Raw genomic sequence first — 14,823 nt, forward strand, 5'->3', positions numbered from 1 at the left:
TTGGAACATCCTCTTTATATCCGCAAGGCTTCATCATTCATTTGTGGTGTGATGTTACAGGGTCTCATGATAAAGACATTTTAACACATATTATAAATGCCAGCATGGATTTATGAGCCAACCTGCATTTTTTTTCTTTTCTAGCACCAAGTGTACACTGAGTGCTAATCTTAGGCCAGTAATCTTAGTTCCTGATCAGTGCTATTTTCTTGTCCTTTTTGTTTAAACAACCTACAGGTATGTTAGGTATTTCATCCATTTAAGTAAATGATGTCCATCCTCAACTTAAACATTAAATGTCTTTAAAGTTGATTTTTCCTTATCTTCTCAAGCCCTACATAACTGGAATAGGGGAGATAAGACACACTGTACTGCATTGTGTAGTTTTTATCTGGCTAAAGTGTACTGCTCTCCCAGTGGCCACTGATAACCCTGTGCTAACTCTTTTTGGGAAACAAGGTTGAAGGTAGCTACTCAAGGGCAGAGTCCATATGCCTCAGGACTTCTTGGAACTCCATGGGGTCCCACAGGTGTGATATCTCCTGCACCCATGCAGGACAGAACACATATTTTTGGTGTCCTGACATCCTCCCAGGTACCTGAGGGGAAGCTCAATGTGCTTCTGAGGATTCTGGGCTGTGAGGAGAGAAGGTACCTGACTGCCTGACAGAGAAGGCATCCATTAAAATTGGGTAACATCACTCCCAGTATCTGTTGAACAGCCTGCTGAGAGGAAAAAAAATGCCTAGGAAGTTTGCCTTGGAGAGGATGACAATTTGAACTACTCTTCTGCTGTTGGAGTTGCTGCATTCTGCCTTGCTTAGCTCCCCAGGCTCCTTCCTTTCAGGTCTCAAGCCATCAGCCTTTGGGTGACCACAGCGCAGCAAGGAGAGAGCTGTCCTGTGATTTGAGTGTTTTGGCCCCAGTGCGTTGAACAATCTCTCTCCTATCTCCATCACACACTCAAAGCTGTTGTTCATATTGGGTTTTAGATATTACTTTTAGTTTCATCTTCATTTTTCCAAAGTTCTGGGCCTCTGAGGTAGGTTTAGCAGAAATAATTGCTGAAATGGCAGAAAAAACAACTCATGCCAGCAGCCAGTTTAGCTGGGCAGCACTGTCACATCCTCAGGGACAAACACAATGACTTAAGTTAAATGTTTTGTATATATTTTCATCCAGCTGTTTTATACACACACACACATATATATATATATACTTTGTCCATATCAATGTATAAGATGTGGTATTGCCATAGTAAGTTAAAGACATAATTTGTACCCTATCCCTAAATACCTCTCAAGTCCCACAAGCCAACTCTGCACTTTGTTGCAATTCCTCATACCAGTCTCCCTGAGTCACAAAAATCCCCTTTCAGGTTGCTACAAATCAGCCTGTAATTTTTCACCTTTGTCTTGGGTGCTGAGATTGCACCAGTGGAAAGTTACATTGCCATTTTGGTACCCTACGGATCCTTGTAGTCATTTTGTGTTTCCTACACGTGGGTCACAGTTGGACATCACATGAAGCTGGAAATCAAAATTGGTTGAAGGACATAGGAATGGGAGACTCACAGCACAAACCTATCATACCCTGACTGTTCTGCAGTCATCAGATGGAAGATGCTGTACGAGTTGCTGGATACAAATTACGATGATTATTTATTGTTTTCTATGCTTTTTATTTTGGCTACTTTGTAGACTTAAGTAAAACTTGACTGTTGTCTTTTCAGCACCATAGGTTGGGCTGTTGGGCTCTTCATAAGATTACTATGATATATTAAGATCATCTGTCAATTGGGTCCTCCTAAAAAGAAGTGAGAATATAAAAATTGAGGAGGAGGAGGGAAGCATGGCCGTGTTCCAACAGTTAAGTCCAGACCTTATAGACAAGTTTTCATGCTCAATAAACCTTGCTTCTGAAGGGAGAAGGGTTTAATCTGGAAAAAAATTCCAGCAGAACTCCTGGATATTTTAATTTTTCCCTCTCATTGTTCTTCTGATCTGCTTGCTGTGATATTTACATAGTGTAATGAAAAGGGCTTTAAGAGAGATCTGATCTCTCTCTTACCTGCTTTGAAGAGGATCATCCACAAGATCTGTGTGTGTTTACAAGCATCCCTAGATCTCTGTTCTACTTTTTAAATCTTTTCAATTAAACCATTAGCACATACTTGTAATGGACCTGCAACACCTGGTGAAATTTTGGCTCTCAGTTCCTTTCTTTATAACAGATGATGCACTAAACCACATATGACAGACGGAAAGCGTGGTAGGAGGCAGTGAATTGAGTACACAAGAGATGGAGGTAGAGTAAGATGCGTTTTCTTGGACTGAGCATTTTCATACATAGCAGTGCTTGTATTTGCTGTGAACAGTTTGTATGATGAAATATTCAAGATTTGTTGGGGCTGTCTTTGTGGAACGGTTCGTTCCATCCGTATGCAGAAGGAACAGTGGCTGCGGAGAACAGAATGACTGCAGGACTGCTGCAGCACCCTGTGCCCAAGGGAAAGATACCCTGCCTCATACCACTGTTCCTTCCAGAGCTATTGAGTGTCCTCAAAATGTTGTGAAGCCCCAGTTTTAATGGACAAGACTTCCAATATGGTTACTTTATCTAGATTGTAAGCACTTATCTGCTTCTAATCTCCTTTTTGCCTTTTAATTTGAGTCTTAATTGCATCTTCTTTGAGGCCCTTAGGGAGCTGACAGGCATTGCACAGCTCAATTTATTCTTTTAGGGTTGTAATTCAAAGACTGCCAGAGACTAAGACCTACACCACAGGTTCAGGGGACCCTTGGATCAGGTGCAGAGCTGCATGTTAAATATTTGATAAACGTTGGTAAGGAGTGTTTCTATCACTGATGACTCTTGAATACTTGAACAGTATTTTATATCCTTTTGGAGGGTAAAGGAAGGCAGATGTAGCAAGGTTAAGGTTCATATTTCATGGCTTAAACCCTTGATCTTGATTAATATAACAGAGTTTAAAAACCCCCTTGTAGCTGTATTCAAGCCCTGAGGGGAGCGTCTTAAAGAGGAGTTTGAGCACAGTTATACAATAAGCTGTGCTGGAGCACAGACTGGCAACTTTCATTCAACTGTTTCTAATTCATCTGTAAGATGAAAAATGAGTACTGAAAGACTATTTGAAAGATTTGAAAGGATGTAAATGTTTGCTTCATTCTCTGCTGCAGAAAGGAAAATATAGAGCAATTTAACTGTAAAATTGGAAAGGGTGACAGACAGGGTGACTGCTGTTCTTCAGGGGAGTAAGTTGGAGACCAGTTGTGAAGGATGGCATTGTGCACCTTCTGCACTAACTGCTGTGATGTCTCCCCTAAGCTGATGTTAACCCCTCTCTCTTGGTCTTGGCTCTCCTTCCTCCCTTGCCCCACACTGCAGATTGTGGTGGAAGTACTGCAGGGGAGCATTTTGCTGTGGTCTTGACTCACAGCTGTAATGGTACTTGCAGTCTGTATTTCTAAAATGAATACTCCTTAAAAATGCTCTGGAAAGGCTTGAGTTGCTGTGATAAGGGTGCAAAAATGAGGCCAGATCAATCACTGGTAAAGCACCAAACCTGCTCAGTCAGGTGCTGGCAAACTGTGGGGCAGCTGTGTTGCGAGGGCAGCTCCTGGCTCTCTTTTCCCAAGAGAACCTTCCCTTGACTTGTGGCAGGAGAAGGGCATTTTCCTCAGACTTCAAAGCTAAACCTCCTCCACTTCACAGCTACTGCCTCTGAAGCAGATTTTTGGCCAGACAAAACTTCTTGATTAACTTGAAACCTTTGGCTTTGGACTCTTCTGCACTTTTTCGTGTCATCCACTAAGGTCCAAATTGCACTCAGAAACTCATTGCTGCACTTATTATCCAAAAATCTTGTTGTATTCTCATTATAAAAAGAGACTAATAGAAAAAGAATCTGAAAATTATGAAAAGGCAAAGGGGATTTTCCTGTCTTTGAGATCTAAGTGTAATTAAATTATACTTCGTAAGGGTGAAAAAAATGAACATAATGGCTGGTTAAAAAAAGTGCCAGCACAATTTAATTGGACTGGCTGAGTCATAAATCGTTTTTGTGATGGTCGTGCCTGGCAGCTCTGCCAGAGTCAGATTGATTTTTCTCCTTTAAGGGAAAGCCTCTCTCTCTTCAGTTCGCATTAGACTGCATCAGTCAGAAATGTGGAATAAAAGTTGGCAACCCTGTCGTGCCTTAGGGCTCTCCTTAAAGACAAATTTTAAACATCTCAACTCTGTTGTTAGATAGAAGGCTACCAGTTGTGGTGATGATGATGACAACAATGATGATGATAGTAGCAATAATCATAATCAAGTGATTGGATTGTTGGATTAGTAGGATTTTGTGTTGGCATCCTGAGTCACACAAAGCCTGTCCAACGGGTAGAGAATCAGGCAATTGCAGCAATGTTGGAATGCTGAATACTCATCTCAACTTCCTTCATGGTCTAATGGGGCAGAAAGATACAAAGAGGGTATCTTTGGCCAGGGAGTGGGACAATATCCAGGACAAGCAGGGAATGCTGTGAATTAGTGTAAGCTTTGGATCACTCGTCAAAGACTATCCCTCTGATGGAGTGCAGCCTTACAAGTTTAAGATTTCCTTTCCCCTGAGACCTTCTGGAGAAAGACTTGGTTGCACAGCCTTCCTCCCTGCTCACAGCAACAAACTCATGCTCCTTACCCAGTTCTGCCTCGCCTCTACAGAGCACTTCTGTCTCCAGTGGCTCAGTGATGGCCACAGGCAACTTTCAAGTGTATAAAACACAGTCTCTTAAATGCTGACATGGGAGAACAAGACAAGGTGTTAGCTGGGCTATTCATTTTTCAAAGCCATCCAGTTCTTCACAGCTATAGAATACTAGTTTGAGTTTTATAATCACAGACTAATTAGGGTTGGAAGGGATCCATGGAGTCATCTGTCCCTGCCTACAAAGCACAGCCAAATAGCTTGAGTTGCTCAGGATTTATGCAGTCAAGTTATGGTTATCTCCAGGGTGATTCCCCTATCCCCCTGGGACTCTGTTTCAGCATCTTACCAGCTTTATGGTAACAAGAAAAAGTTTTTCCTAGTGTCTAATCAGAATTACCTGCATTGCAACTTGCACGTGTTGTGTCTTGTCCTGTCACCCTGCTTCCATCTTCTCTGTAATCTCCCTCTAGATTCACATAGCAATAAGATCCCTTTGCACTGTTTCTTCTCTAGACTGGACAATCCCATTTCCACCTTCTCTCCTAGGGTGTGTCCTGTGTTTCCACCCTTGACCATCTTGGGGGGCCTTCTGGACTTGCTCCAGTAAATCCATGTCCATCTTGTACTGGGGAGGCTTGAAATGGACACAGCACACAGGAGGTGGTTCCACAAGTGGTAAATAGAGAGGAGCAATGACTTGCCTTAAGCTGCTGGGTGTGCTCTAACACACCCCACGATGCAGCCAGCTTTATATGCCATAAAATCTTGTTTTGATGTATGTCATTCACTTGTTTAATAGCTTGTTCTAAGAGCTGTGGTTTAATGACTTGCTTAGGACTGTGTTTGCAGGGAGTTTCACTTTGATCCAATGGATCTAGTGTGGGCAGCATTGCTCATTGTGCCTATGAACCTGAACCCATCCATCTTGTCAGGAAGCCTGTACCTAAGGGCAGAGGTAGGCAGTGGTTCTTGCCAGCTTCCTTCCCCATCTTGTCTTTTTCCTCTTTTATTCTTGCTGTCATTTTGTTGACATCAGGGACATGCTGGCCTCTTCCAACTCCATTTAGTAATGGCTGTGAATTCAATGACAAACCCCTGGGCCTTTGGCTCCCCTATTAGCCTGGGCTGGTGCCATTAAATGTCCCAGATCAGATGTCTTGGCTGCCTTTCCCCCTTCTCTTGCTATGATAGTGGTCACCATTCACACCAGCCTAACTTTATAATATTGCCCTCCTCTGGTGCTCAAGGTGGGAGGTCAGCTCCTAATCAGTTCTGTCTGGAGAAGCTATTTCTACAGCTCATGGCTTTGTAAAATTAAATGTTTGGGAGGATCCTGGGAGCCTACAACCTGGCATCCTTTGAAGGGCAGGAAATCCCCTAGAGTGTGTGTCACCTTCTCCACTCTTTTCTTGTGAGAAATCAGTGGAGCTGATCTGAATGTTCATTCTGGGATTGGTTTTCTAATATAAATTGTAAATAAATTCTTATCATTCCTCAGAAATCTCAGGCAGGTTTATGATAACCATCAAAAAGGTTTTTTTGTTGTTGTCGATTTATTTAATTTTATTTCGTTTTCATGTTGCGAGTGTTTCCTTAAATCAAGTTGCTTTATTTGGATAAGCTGCTAGAATGGAATATCTCAAAGTCAACAATCCTCTATTTATCAAAATTCTATTTTTTAACATAAGTTTTGTGCCATTCCACAGAAATCCCAAAAAAGAAAAATTGTCAAAGCCAGGAAAAACAGAAATCTCAGAAAGCTTTGTGACTAAATTTTTTTCTATCTCTTGGGAATGACAGAAATGAAGGTGAGAGAGTGAATGAGCAGGAGCACAAGGCTGATCACATGAGCTCTTTGTGCCTTTCACATCTGTTTTCACAGTGTCTGCCTCATAATTCCCAGAAGATCCTCTCTCTTTCCATTTCTTCTGCCAATACAGCAGGTTTGGAGAAGCGAGGAGTGGAGTACAAGTAGAAAAATGAGATACGGATTGCTTGGCAGCTATAGAGTTGTTATGGGTGGGAATGGTTTCTATGTCAAAATCAATTTTGTAATCCTAAATTACAGCTGTTTAGCATCACTTACTGGGGTAGTAGCAACTAACGTTAAATGACTTGTTAAATTAACCTGACTTGTAAGCTGGGAGCATGCTGCCTTGGATACAACTATTTGCTAGAATATTCTTGCAGTGAAGCTCTGGTTGTCCTCACTTAGTGGAAAAAGCAGGCCAGCCTCTCTCCAGGTGTGCAGCACAGATTAATGCTGCTACAAATTGCAGGTGGGAGTTCTGAGAAATGTGTGGCAGCTCAGTCTGAGAAGCAGGCAGTGCCTGTGCTTGGAAATAGGCTCAGGCTTAGCAGTGTGGTGCCAGCTTGGTCCTCCTCAGTGTCACTGAGCAGCTCTCTGAACCCCCTTGGGCTGCATGGCCAAACTATGGCTCAGCTGCTTTGTGGTGTCAGGGTGGTGAAAATCAGGCAGAGCACATCCGTGAGTCCAGACCTGTGTCTGGTTTTTCTTGAAATGCTATGGTTGAGTCCACTGAGCCCACTGAAATTACTTGTGGTTTCTTCGTTTTTTGTTTTTTTTTAGTGGAATCCCTTGAGGACTTTTTTGTAGTGGCCTCAGGAAACCCAGAATGCCATAATGGGAGTTTTTAGTGCTGGCATCAGCTTTCTAGGCTAGCAAACATACAGTCTTAAGGCTTCTCTGTCTTTTTTTAATGTATTTTATGTAGCCAGTGGGGTTAGCTGCTGTACACAACCATCTACTTTTCAGTCTGTTGAAAACTGATTTTGAATTTCTGATTTAATTAGCAGCTTAGCTTGCTCCTTTTTCAGTCTTTTAGGTCACTTTTGACTTACCAGTTACTGCTCTATTTTGTGAAAACTTTCAGGTGAAGATGAACAATCTGCTTACATTCCTTTGAAATCAGTGTAAATATTTTTAACTTTAGAGAGGTCTTACTGTTATCAAGGAGTATAATGTAAAATAATTATCCTTCTTACAATTCATTAAGAAGGAACGGGAGAAAACCAAATTATACATCTAGAAGTAAATAACCACCAAGGAGATAATTGAAAAGATCTTTCAGAAATAAGGGCAAGATCAGAGTTTGCTAAAAATACTTCCTGCTGTTTTGAACTGCAGGCTAGTTAAGCATGCTTCATATCTGGAGATCAAACATGAATGTAAAAGGTAATCAGCATTAAAGTACCAGTTTATTTGGGCAAAAATTCTAGGGGTGTGACCCTGCCTTGACTCAAATCAGTGTGTGCCTGTGATTTCATAACAGGTGCTCAGCAGCCTTCATCTCCAGGTTGGTCACAGCCTCAGATGTCCAAAAGGAAGTCTAAAATTAGAAACTATAGGCTTGTTTGTCCCTTTCCAAATCAGCTGTTTCAGTGCTGAAACATTTACACTGTCCATTTCACCTTAATTTACACTGTTTCACAACCAAATGGAGAGATTGAGCATGCTCAGTTTAATAGCTGTTGTCTTTCAGAGTACTTGGAAATGGAAAAAGCCCTTCATTGTCCTGAAGCACATCTCAGGAGGGCTCAGAAATCACGCCTCCACTTTATAAGCAGGTGAAAAATGTTCAGTGAGCTAATCCTGCCTGGGGGACCCTTTGACCTGGAAAACGCTGCTATGCCCTTTGCAGAGAATCATGCCTTTGGTTTTCCAAGGTGGAGATAGTTCTGATGTCTCCAGCACTGTGTGGGTGCAGGGGTCAAAAGCACTGCTCAGTGCAGCTCAGCCTCTCTTTTCTTGGTCCATCCAGTAATGCACAGTCTGTGGTGTCTGAACTGGATCTGGGGTCCTGAGGATTGAACTTCAAAAGGTGCTTGGCTTCTGTGCTAAAACTGCTGTAAAACAGTTTCTTGAAGCTCTGCTGGAGGCAGGTGTGTGTTAAGTATCTGGCACTTCAGGGATTTAGGGGAAGTTTGCTGGAGGTGTGTGGTGAGGTCTGGGTTAGTTAAGGAGGAGAATGTCAGTACAGCTTCCCCCTGTACCCTTCTGCTGGGGAAACAGCAGCAGGGCCAGGGTTAAGTCTTAGCTTGGTGATCCTTTCATTCCTCTGGCCCCTGAGATGATGTGCACTGTAAGAGATGGTATGGGTAGGGTCAAGACTGAGAGGCCATCTCTGTCTGCCTGTGGCTGAGCTAGGAAAAGGAGCCATGCTGACAATGGAGGTCTGTGGAAGCATGCAAAGACGTGGAAATGATCCTTTCTTTCTGCTCAGAGTGACCTAATATAGTGTGCAAGGACATGATATGCAAGATGAAGCTCTTCCCCAGGTTTGATTTGTGTTCAGGCCAGAATTATTTAACAATATCTGACTAGCTCTAAGGAAGCTTTTTTTAATATGGAGGGGTCTCAAACCTTTCTTTTCAGTGATCTTACTTTTAAATTGAGCTGCTGCCTGAATCTGAATATTATATCTGAATATTGATGGTTGAGGGAGCAGATATTGTGAAAAACTGAGCAACTAATTGGTGAGAAAGTTAAAGATGGTCAATAAGCTATCATCAAACACTTGGTAACATATTTATGTAGCACACCAGTGTTCAGAGAATAAAGTTATTTAAAAAAAATATGTCATCCCTATCAAAGGTAGCTGTTACTTTAACTTTTGCAGAGTTAGTGTTGATCCTTGCATCACACTGACACTCCTACCTGCTCCTAGCATAGTAGGAGGTGGAACTGGGGCTGTAAAAGGTGGAAATAACAGATATTTGTTTCCTTCACATACAATGATGTTTAATTGGACTTTTGCTCTGTGATCCTCAAGGCTTGAGGTTTGGAAGGATCCATAAAAAATATTTGAAAAAAACGGCCTTTTTTTTGAGTTTTTGTTGATGTTTTATGAAATAGTCAGATTGAAAACAATCTTGTTGAATGTGTCTTGTTGAAGACTGTGCCCTCCTTTCTTTGAGGTAGAAGATTCTTTGTGGTAGAATGAATGTGAATAGTCAAGGTGCAGGGATACTTCCTAAACTGGTATTTTAGTGTCTGCCTTAGTAAAAACATACTTCTTTTTTTCATCTCAGAAAGATAAGGTGAAAGATATGAAATTAGGGGGTCTTTGATCTTCTGGCTGAGTTTTAATTTGGTTAGTTATTTAAATTTAATTTAATAAGATGCAATGTCTAAAACAGTATCATAAACTCAGTAAAACCGCAAACAGAATAATATCACCAATTAATAAAAATAATAACAAATGTTTATACTCAGCATTTTGCACTGTGTCAAGTCTCATTAAAGAGATAAATGCTGACAAAGTGGGGAAGCTCTGAAAACAGAGGAAAGACTGTTTGCACTGGTCAAATCTGAGAGTGTCTTTTTTTCTGAATGATCAAGCAATGATCATTCATTGCTTGAGACTGATCATTCAGTTGAGATAATTGCTAATGATCTCAATCTGATTTTGACTGTTTAGCAAAGATATTGAATGATATTGCTATAGCTGAGGTCACAGTTTTCATGACATCAAAGTTTTGCTTTAGTGTTTTTATACCCCATGACTTTGATCAAGCTTGGTGGGGATGATTGGTAGTGTGTTCTTAGTTGTCCAGGAATGGAGATCATCCTAGAAAGCAACTTTTGCTGTTATTAGTCTGCATTGGGTGTAATAAGGAAAAGTGACTATATGATGACCTAAATTTACTTTCAGTTCTTTCCAAGATGGAACTGGAAAATATTTGTAAATGAAAAAAAAAAGAGAAAATATCTAGTTTTGGTTGAAAGTTGGCCTGATTGCACCTTGAAGAGAAATAACCCATTATATGTGTGTAAAGCCCAGAAGAAGTGCCTACTTCTGCAAAAATGTGTTTTAGAAATTGTGCTGGTAACTGCAACATTAATCTTTCTGATGCCATGGTTAAGCAGCCTTATTTGGTGCCCTCCCTTTATATTTCACACAGCTGCGTGCTAGAGAGCCCACCCAAACAGAGCAAAATGGAGCAGCTTAAAGTGGTAAATGTAGCTACCTATCCAGTGCCAGGATAACAATTTTGGATGGCTTCAGTGTTTTTTCAAATCACTACATTGTTTCTTCTTAACATGTACTCCTCTAGCATTTTAACTCTAGAATTTGTCATCCCAAGCAGTCTGAGAGGTAGTCCCAGCCCTCTCTGGTGAAGGCTGATGGTGGCTGGTCAGTATCAGAGAAGCAGAGGAGAGCCCAAAGAGCTACTTGGGTGTGCAGGGCTGAAGGTGACATAAGGGACAGAGGGTTAAGCATAAGAGAAGAGTGACAAGGCTTAAAACAACTACAAGCCACATTCGATGCACTGCAGAAGTATACTGTTTTTTCATCTTATAGGTATTTTTGGTGAGATGGTTTTTATTCTTCTACTTGCCAATCATTTTTCCAGAAAACATGGTGTTCAGTAAACCTGAAAATACCCACTGCTCTTTCGGATGTCAAGTGCATTAAGCTGCAATTCAGAAATTCCAAAATTATTTCAGCTAACAAACAGCAATTTCCCTATCAACTCACCTGAAGGTGATGCAGATGTTTGGAACCCCGGTGCCTACTGAGTGTATCAGAAACACTAAACATTTCATCTTGATTTCTCTTCAGTAACACCTACTTTCTGGAAAATCTGAAAGCCTTGCATGTAGACTTGCATTTACCACTTGAAATTCTCTGCCAAGTTTCTTTCAATTTTTTTTCCCCCTCCATTTTTGTCTCACACATTTATTATATGGTGACAAATGCAGTTTTCTTCTGACACCACATAATAGATGTGTGAAACACACACACATGTTCTAGTAAGAGACTGCTCTTTATTTCCTGGCTCCAGTTGCAAAACAGGAGTCAGGGTTAGAAAGGTTGTACCTCCGTCAGAGTTACGTGATCTGCATCCTCAACCCTTTCTAGCTTTTGCTACAGTAGTAGGGAAAAGTGGCAAATCTGGTACTTCTATTTCTAGACTCAGTGTTTCCTCCTCCCCTAGCACATCTTTTCTTCATTTTATAGTCAACATCCCCTTGCATTGACTGTATTTACTCACTTCAGAGTCTGATGCTGATAACAGAAAAAAAAATCTTTCTTGGTCCTAAAACAAGTAAACAGCACTGACTGCAGGAGATGCAGCAGTTTTAAAGAAACCATCCTCCTACTCTTCTGTCTTTAATGAAAAGAAGAAACATTGCTAGTCCACTTGCTGTGAATTCCAAGCACTGTTTTCTCCACTTCAAGTGATATCTGATGTTCTGCTGTATAATTGTAGGTAATGACAAAACAGCCTCTCAACAAGACTCCTGTGCCATAACATTCCTTATTTATAAACACTACCTTTAAATGTTCCGTACACTTGTGCAGCATGTAGGGGGTCACTGTGAAATACAAAATCAGATTGCTCTTCTGTGAACTAAAGTGGAACAAGCCCCATGTTACAAGTGAAAACAAAACCAAGCAAACAGGCAAAAAGAGAAAATGGAACAAATTATCACTTCCTACTGGATTCAAACAGGCTAGGAATTTCATGTGTGAGGCAGTTAGTTATTCTGCAGTTATCCATGCATGACCGAAAGAAGCAGGAACTATGGTGATTCCATGTTAATCACAAACAGAGTTTTGTATTGGATTTTTTTTTAAAGTCTATTATCCCATAAGGTCCTAGTGGTTGAGGTACTCCTGCAATAGAATGACAAATATCTGGGTGACGTGTGAAAAATTTAAAAAGTGAGAAATGCTAACCCATTTTCCAGACAGAGCAGAAACACCACTAATTCCATTAGGCAAGATGGAACAGACAATTATACTTGCATGCTTTTAATTTTGAAGCTAACCAGATAGCCAATTTCTTTTCCAAAGTACCAGCTATTGAAGTGATTCTTTTAACATGGAGCAAACCCACTGATTTCCCTTTGTAAAATTAAAGCATTCACCTCATACAAAGTATAAGAAATGTTACCTGTTGCCTCCACCATTCCTTCTAGGATTACAACAATTTCTAGCTCCTCTTTGGGCAACTGGGCTTTGGAAATCTCCCAGAAAGGACTCTGCTGGTTAATTTCATGGCTGATGATCAGTGGTGAAACCAAAAAGAGACGATCATCCCCTGTGTAATAACCTACGTTGATATCTGTCTGGTTGAGTGGTATAAATTCCCCCTCCTTTGTCTGTTTGGATTTGATCAACTTGGCTCGTATTGATGCCTCTACAATGTGTGAATTCCTAAGGTCTCCTACTCGGAACATTAGACAGAGCTTTCCATCCCGCATGGAAATAACTGCGTTTGTAGAAAAAACCAAGGTTTCTGCCCTCTTCTTAGGTTGGGATATTTTCACAAACATGCAGCCAACCATGAAAGCGTTGACGATAGAACCTAAAACAGACTGCACTAAAAGCAGAATAATTCCCTCGGGACACTTGTCCGTGATGACCCGGTAACCATACCCAATGGTGGTTTCTGTCTCGATTGAGAATAAAAAGGCTGAGACAAACCCATTGAGGTTGCTGACGCACGGGGTCCATGTGCTGTCCCCTATATGATCCATATCTCCTCGCAAGTAGGCAATTAGCCACCAGATCATTCCAAAGAAGAGCCAGGTCACAGTGTAAACCATGACAAAAATCAACAGGTTGAATCTCCACTTGAGATCGACTAAGGTAGTGAAGATGTCAGTCAAGTAACGGTAGGTCTCTCTGACATTCCCATGGTGGACGTTGCATTTCCCATCTTTCCTAACATACCTCTGGATTTTTCTCTTGGCACATTCTTTGTTTATATTTTTTGGCAGATCCTCTCTAGCTTGTTTGGGCAACTTTGGCTGATGAATAGTGACAGGGCTCTCTATGTCCTGCTCCATTGAGTCTTCTTCCAGTACGTTAGCTGCCATTAAAAACAAAAAAGGAGAAAAAGGCAGGCATTATTTATCTTATTATTTCTTTAAAGTCAACATACAACCTCTTCCTGTATTACTGGCATGAAATTGCTATTAATCAATACAATTATCATCCTTTTTCTCTGTTTGCCTATTAAATGCACATCACAAAAATCAAATGATGCCCAGCATCCTCAGTTTGTTGTTAAGTAGAAATACTTCGAAGGAAAACGCTCTTGTTTCTTGTCTACCAGGTCATCCTATCTATTCCTATATTTAAATCCTGCAAGGTTTCTTCAAGCAGATCTACCTTCCCCTCCTCCTTTCCTGTTTACAGTTTAATAAATGAGGTTTCTTATGCACTAAGGAAGATCTGGGATATAGCAGATATAAATGAGGAAATGGATTTGCTTGGGGGTATGAGTCAACAAGATGAACACAGGAAATGAGCAATTGTTAAGCTACTTTTTTTATTGATTCCGTTGATATGGGGAAAGCATTAAATATAAGGAGTTTTAAAAAGCTAGCATTTTTAGAAAGAACCAGTCCTACTCAGGTGGAGGGAAAACCAGGCTTTAGTGTAATAAATATGCCAAAAGCAATCCAAGCACATTTCCACAGAAAATCAATGTCTCCTTGATACTGAAACAGGGAATTGTGTGTCCTTCCCTCAGTAACATAAAACATAGAGCACTTCAGAACACAATTTAATTTTAATGCAATATGCCTGTGGCCTTTTTCTCTAGCTGTATGGGACCACATAGCATTCTCCCATGTCTTACAAGAATTTAAAACCCAGAGATGACAGTAAGTGCTTTATTTATTTATTAATTTTTACTTCCTAGCCTTAGGAGATAAATAGCTTCACCATGTTTATGTGCAAGAAAGAAGAGTTTACTGATGAAGAGAGTGGTTTAATCAAATGGGTTTTGCATGAAGTCAAAGACCTGGTGAGGTCTGAGGTAACTGTATTTCCATTGGAAACTCTTCTGTACTCTGGAGATTGTTCCAGCAGGAATTTCAGCTCTTGAACTCCTAATTTTCTCCCTTCTGGCTTACCACTATTATTCTGCTGCCAGGCTGTGAAGGAAAAAGGTTTCTGCTGGCTCTGCCTAGATGCTTGGCTCTGAATACAGTAGTGCTGATGAGATGTTGTACCATCAGTTTGCTGAGATGCTTTTCCTCAGCAGTCAGGGTGATGACCTGCCTGCTGTCAATTCGCCCTGTAATGGTCAGAGTTTACATTAATGTGCTGTGGTAACTGCTG

At 40.9% G+C, this 14,823-nt stretch overlaps 1 protein-coding gene across 1 annotated transcript in view; it reads right to left on the reverse strand.

The window, feature by feature from the left end:
- KCNJ6 (potassium inwardly rectifying channel subfamily J member 6) overlaps positions 1-13,571 on the reverse strand; it is a 35,484-nt gene extending 21,913 nt beyond the window's left edge. The window contains exon 1 of the mRNA XM_008496637.1: positions 12,644-13,571. Within this exon, the coding sequence (XP_008494859.1) occupies positions 12,644-13,571 (928 nt within the window). The remainder of the gene's footprint in view (positions 1-12,643) is intronic.
- Positions 13,572-14,823: the final 1,252 nt, after the last annotated feature.

Source organism: Calypte anna, chromosome 1 (assembly GCF_003957555.1).
Source record: "Calypte anna isolate BGI_N300 chromosome 1, bCalAnn1_v1.p, whole genome shotgun sequence".
Lineage (NCBI taxonomy): Eukaryota > Metazoa > Chordata > Aves > Apodiformes > Trochilidae > Calypte > Calypte anna.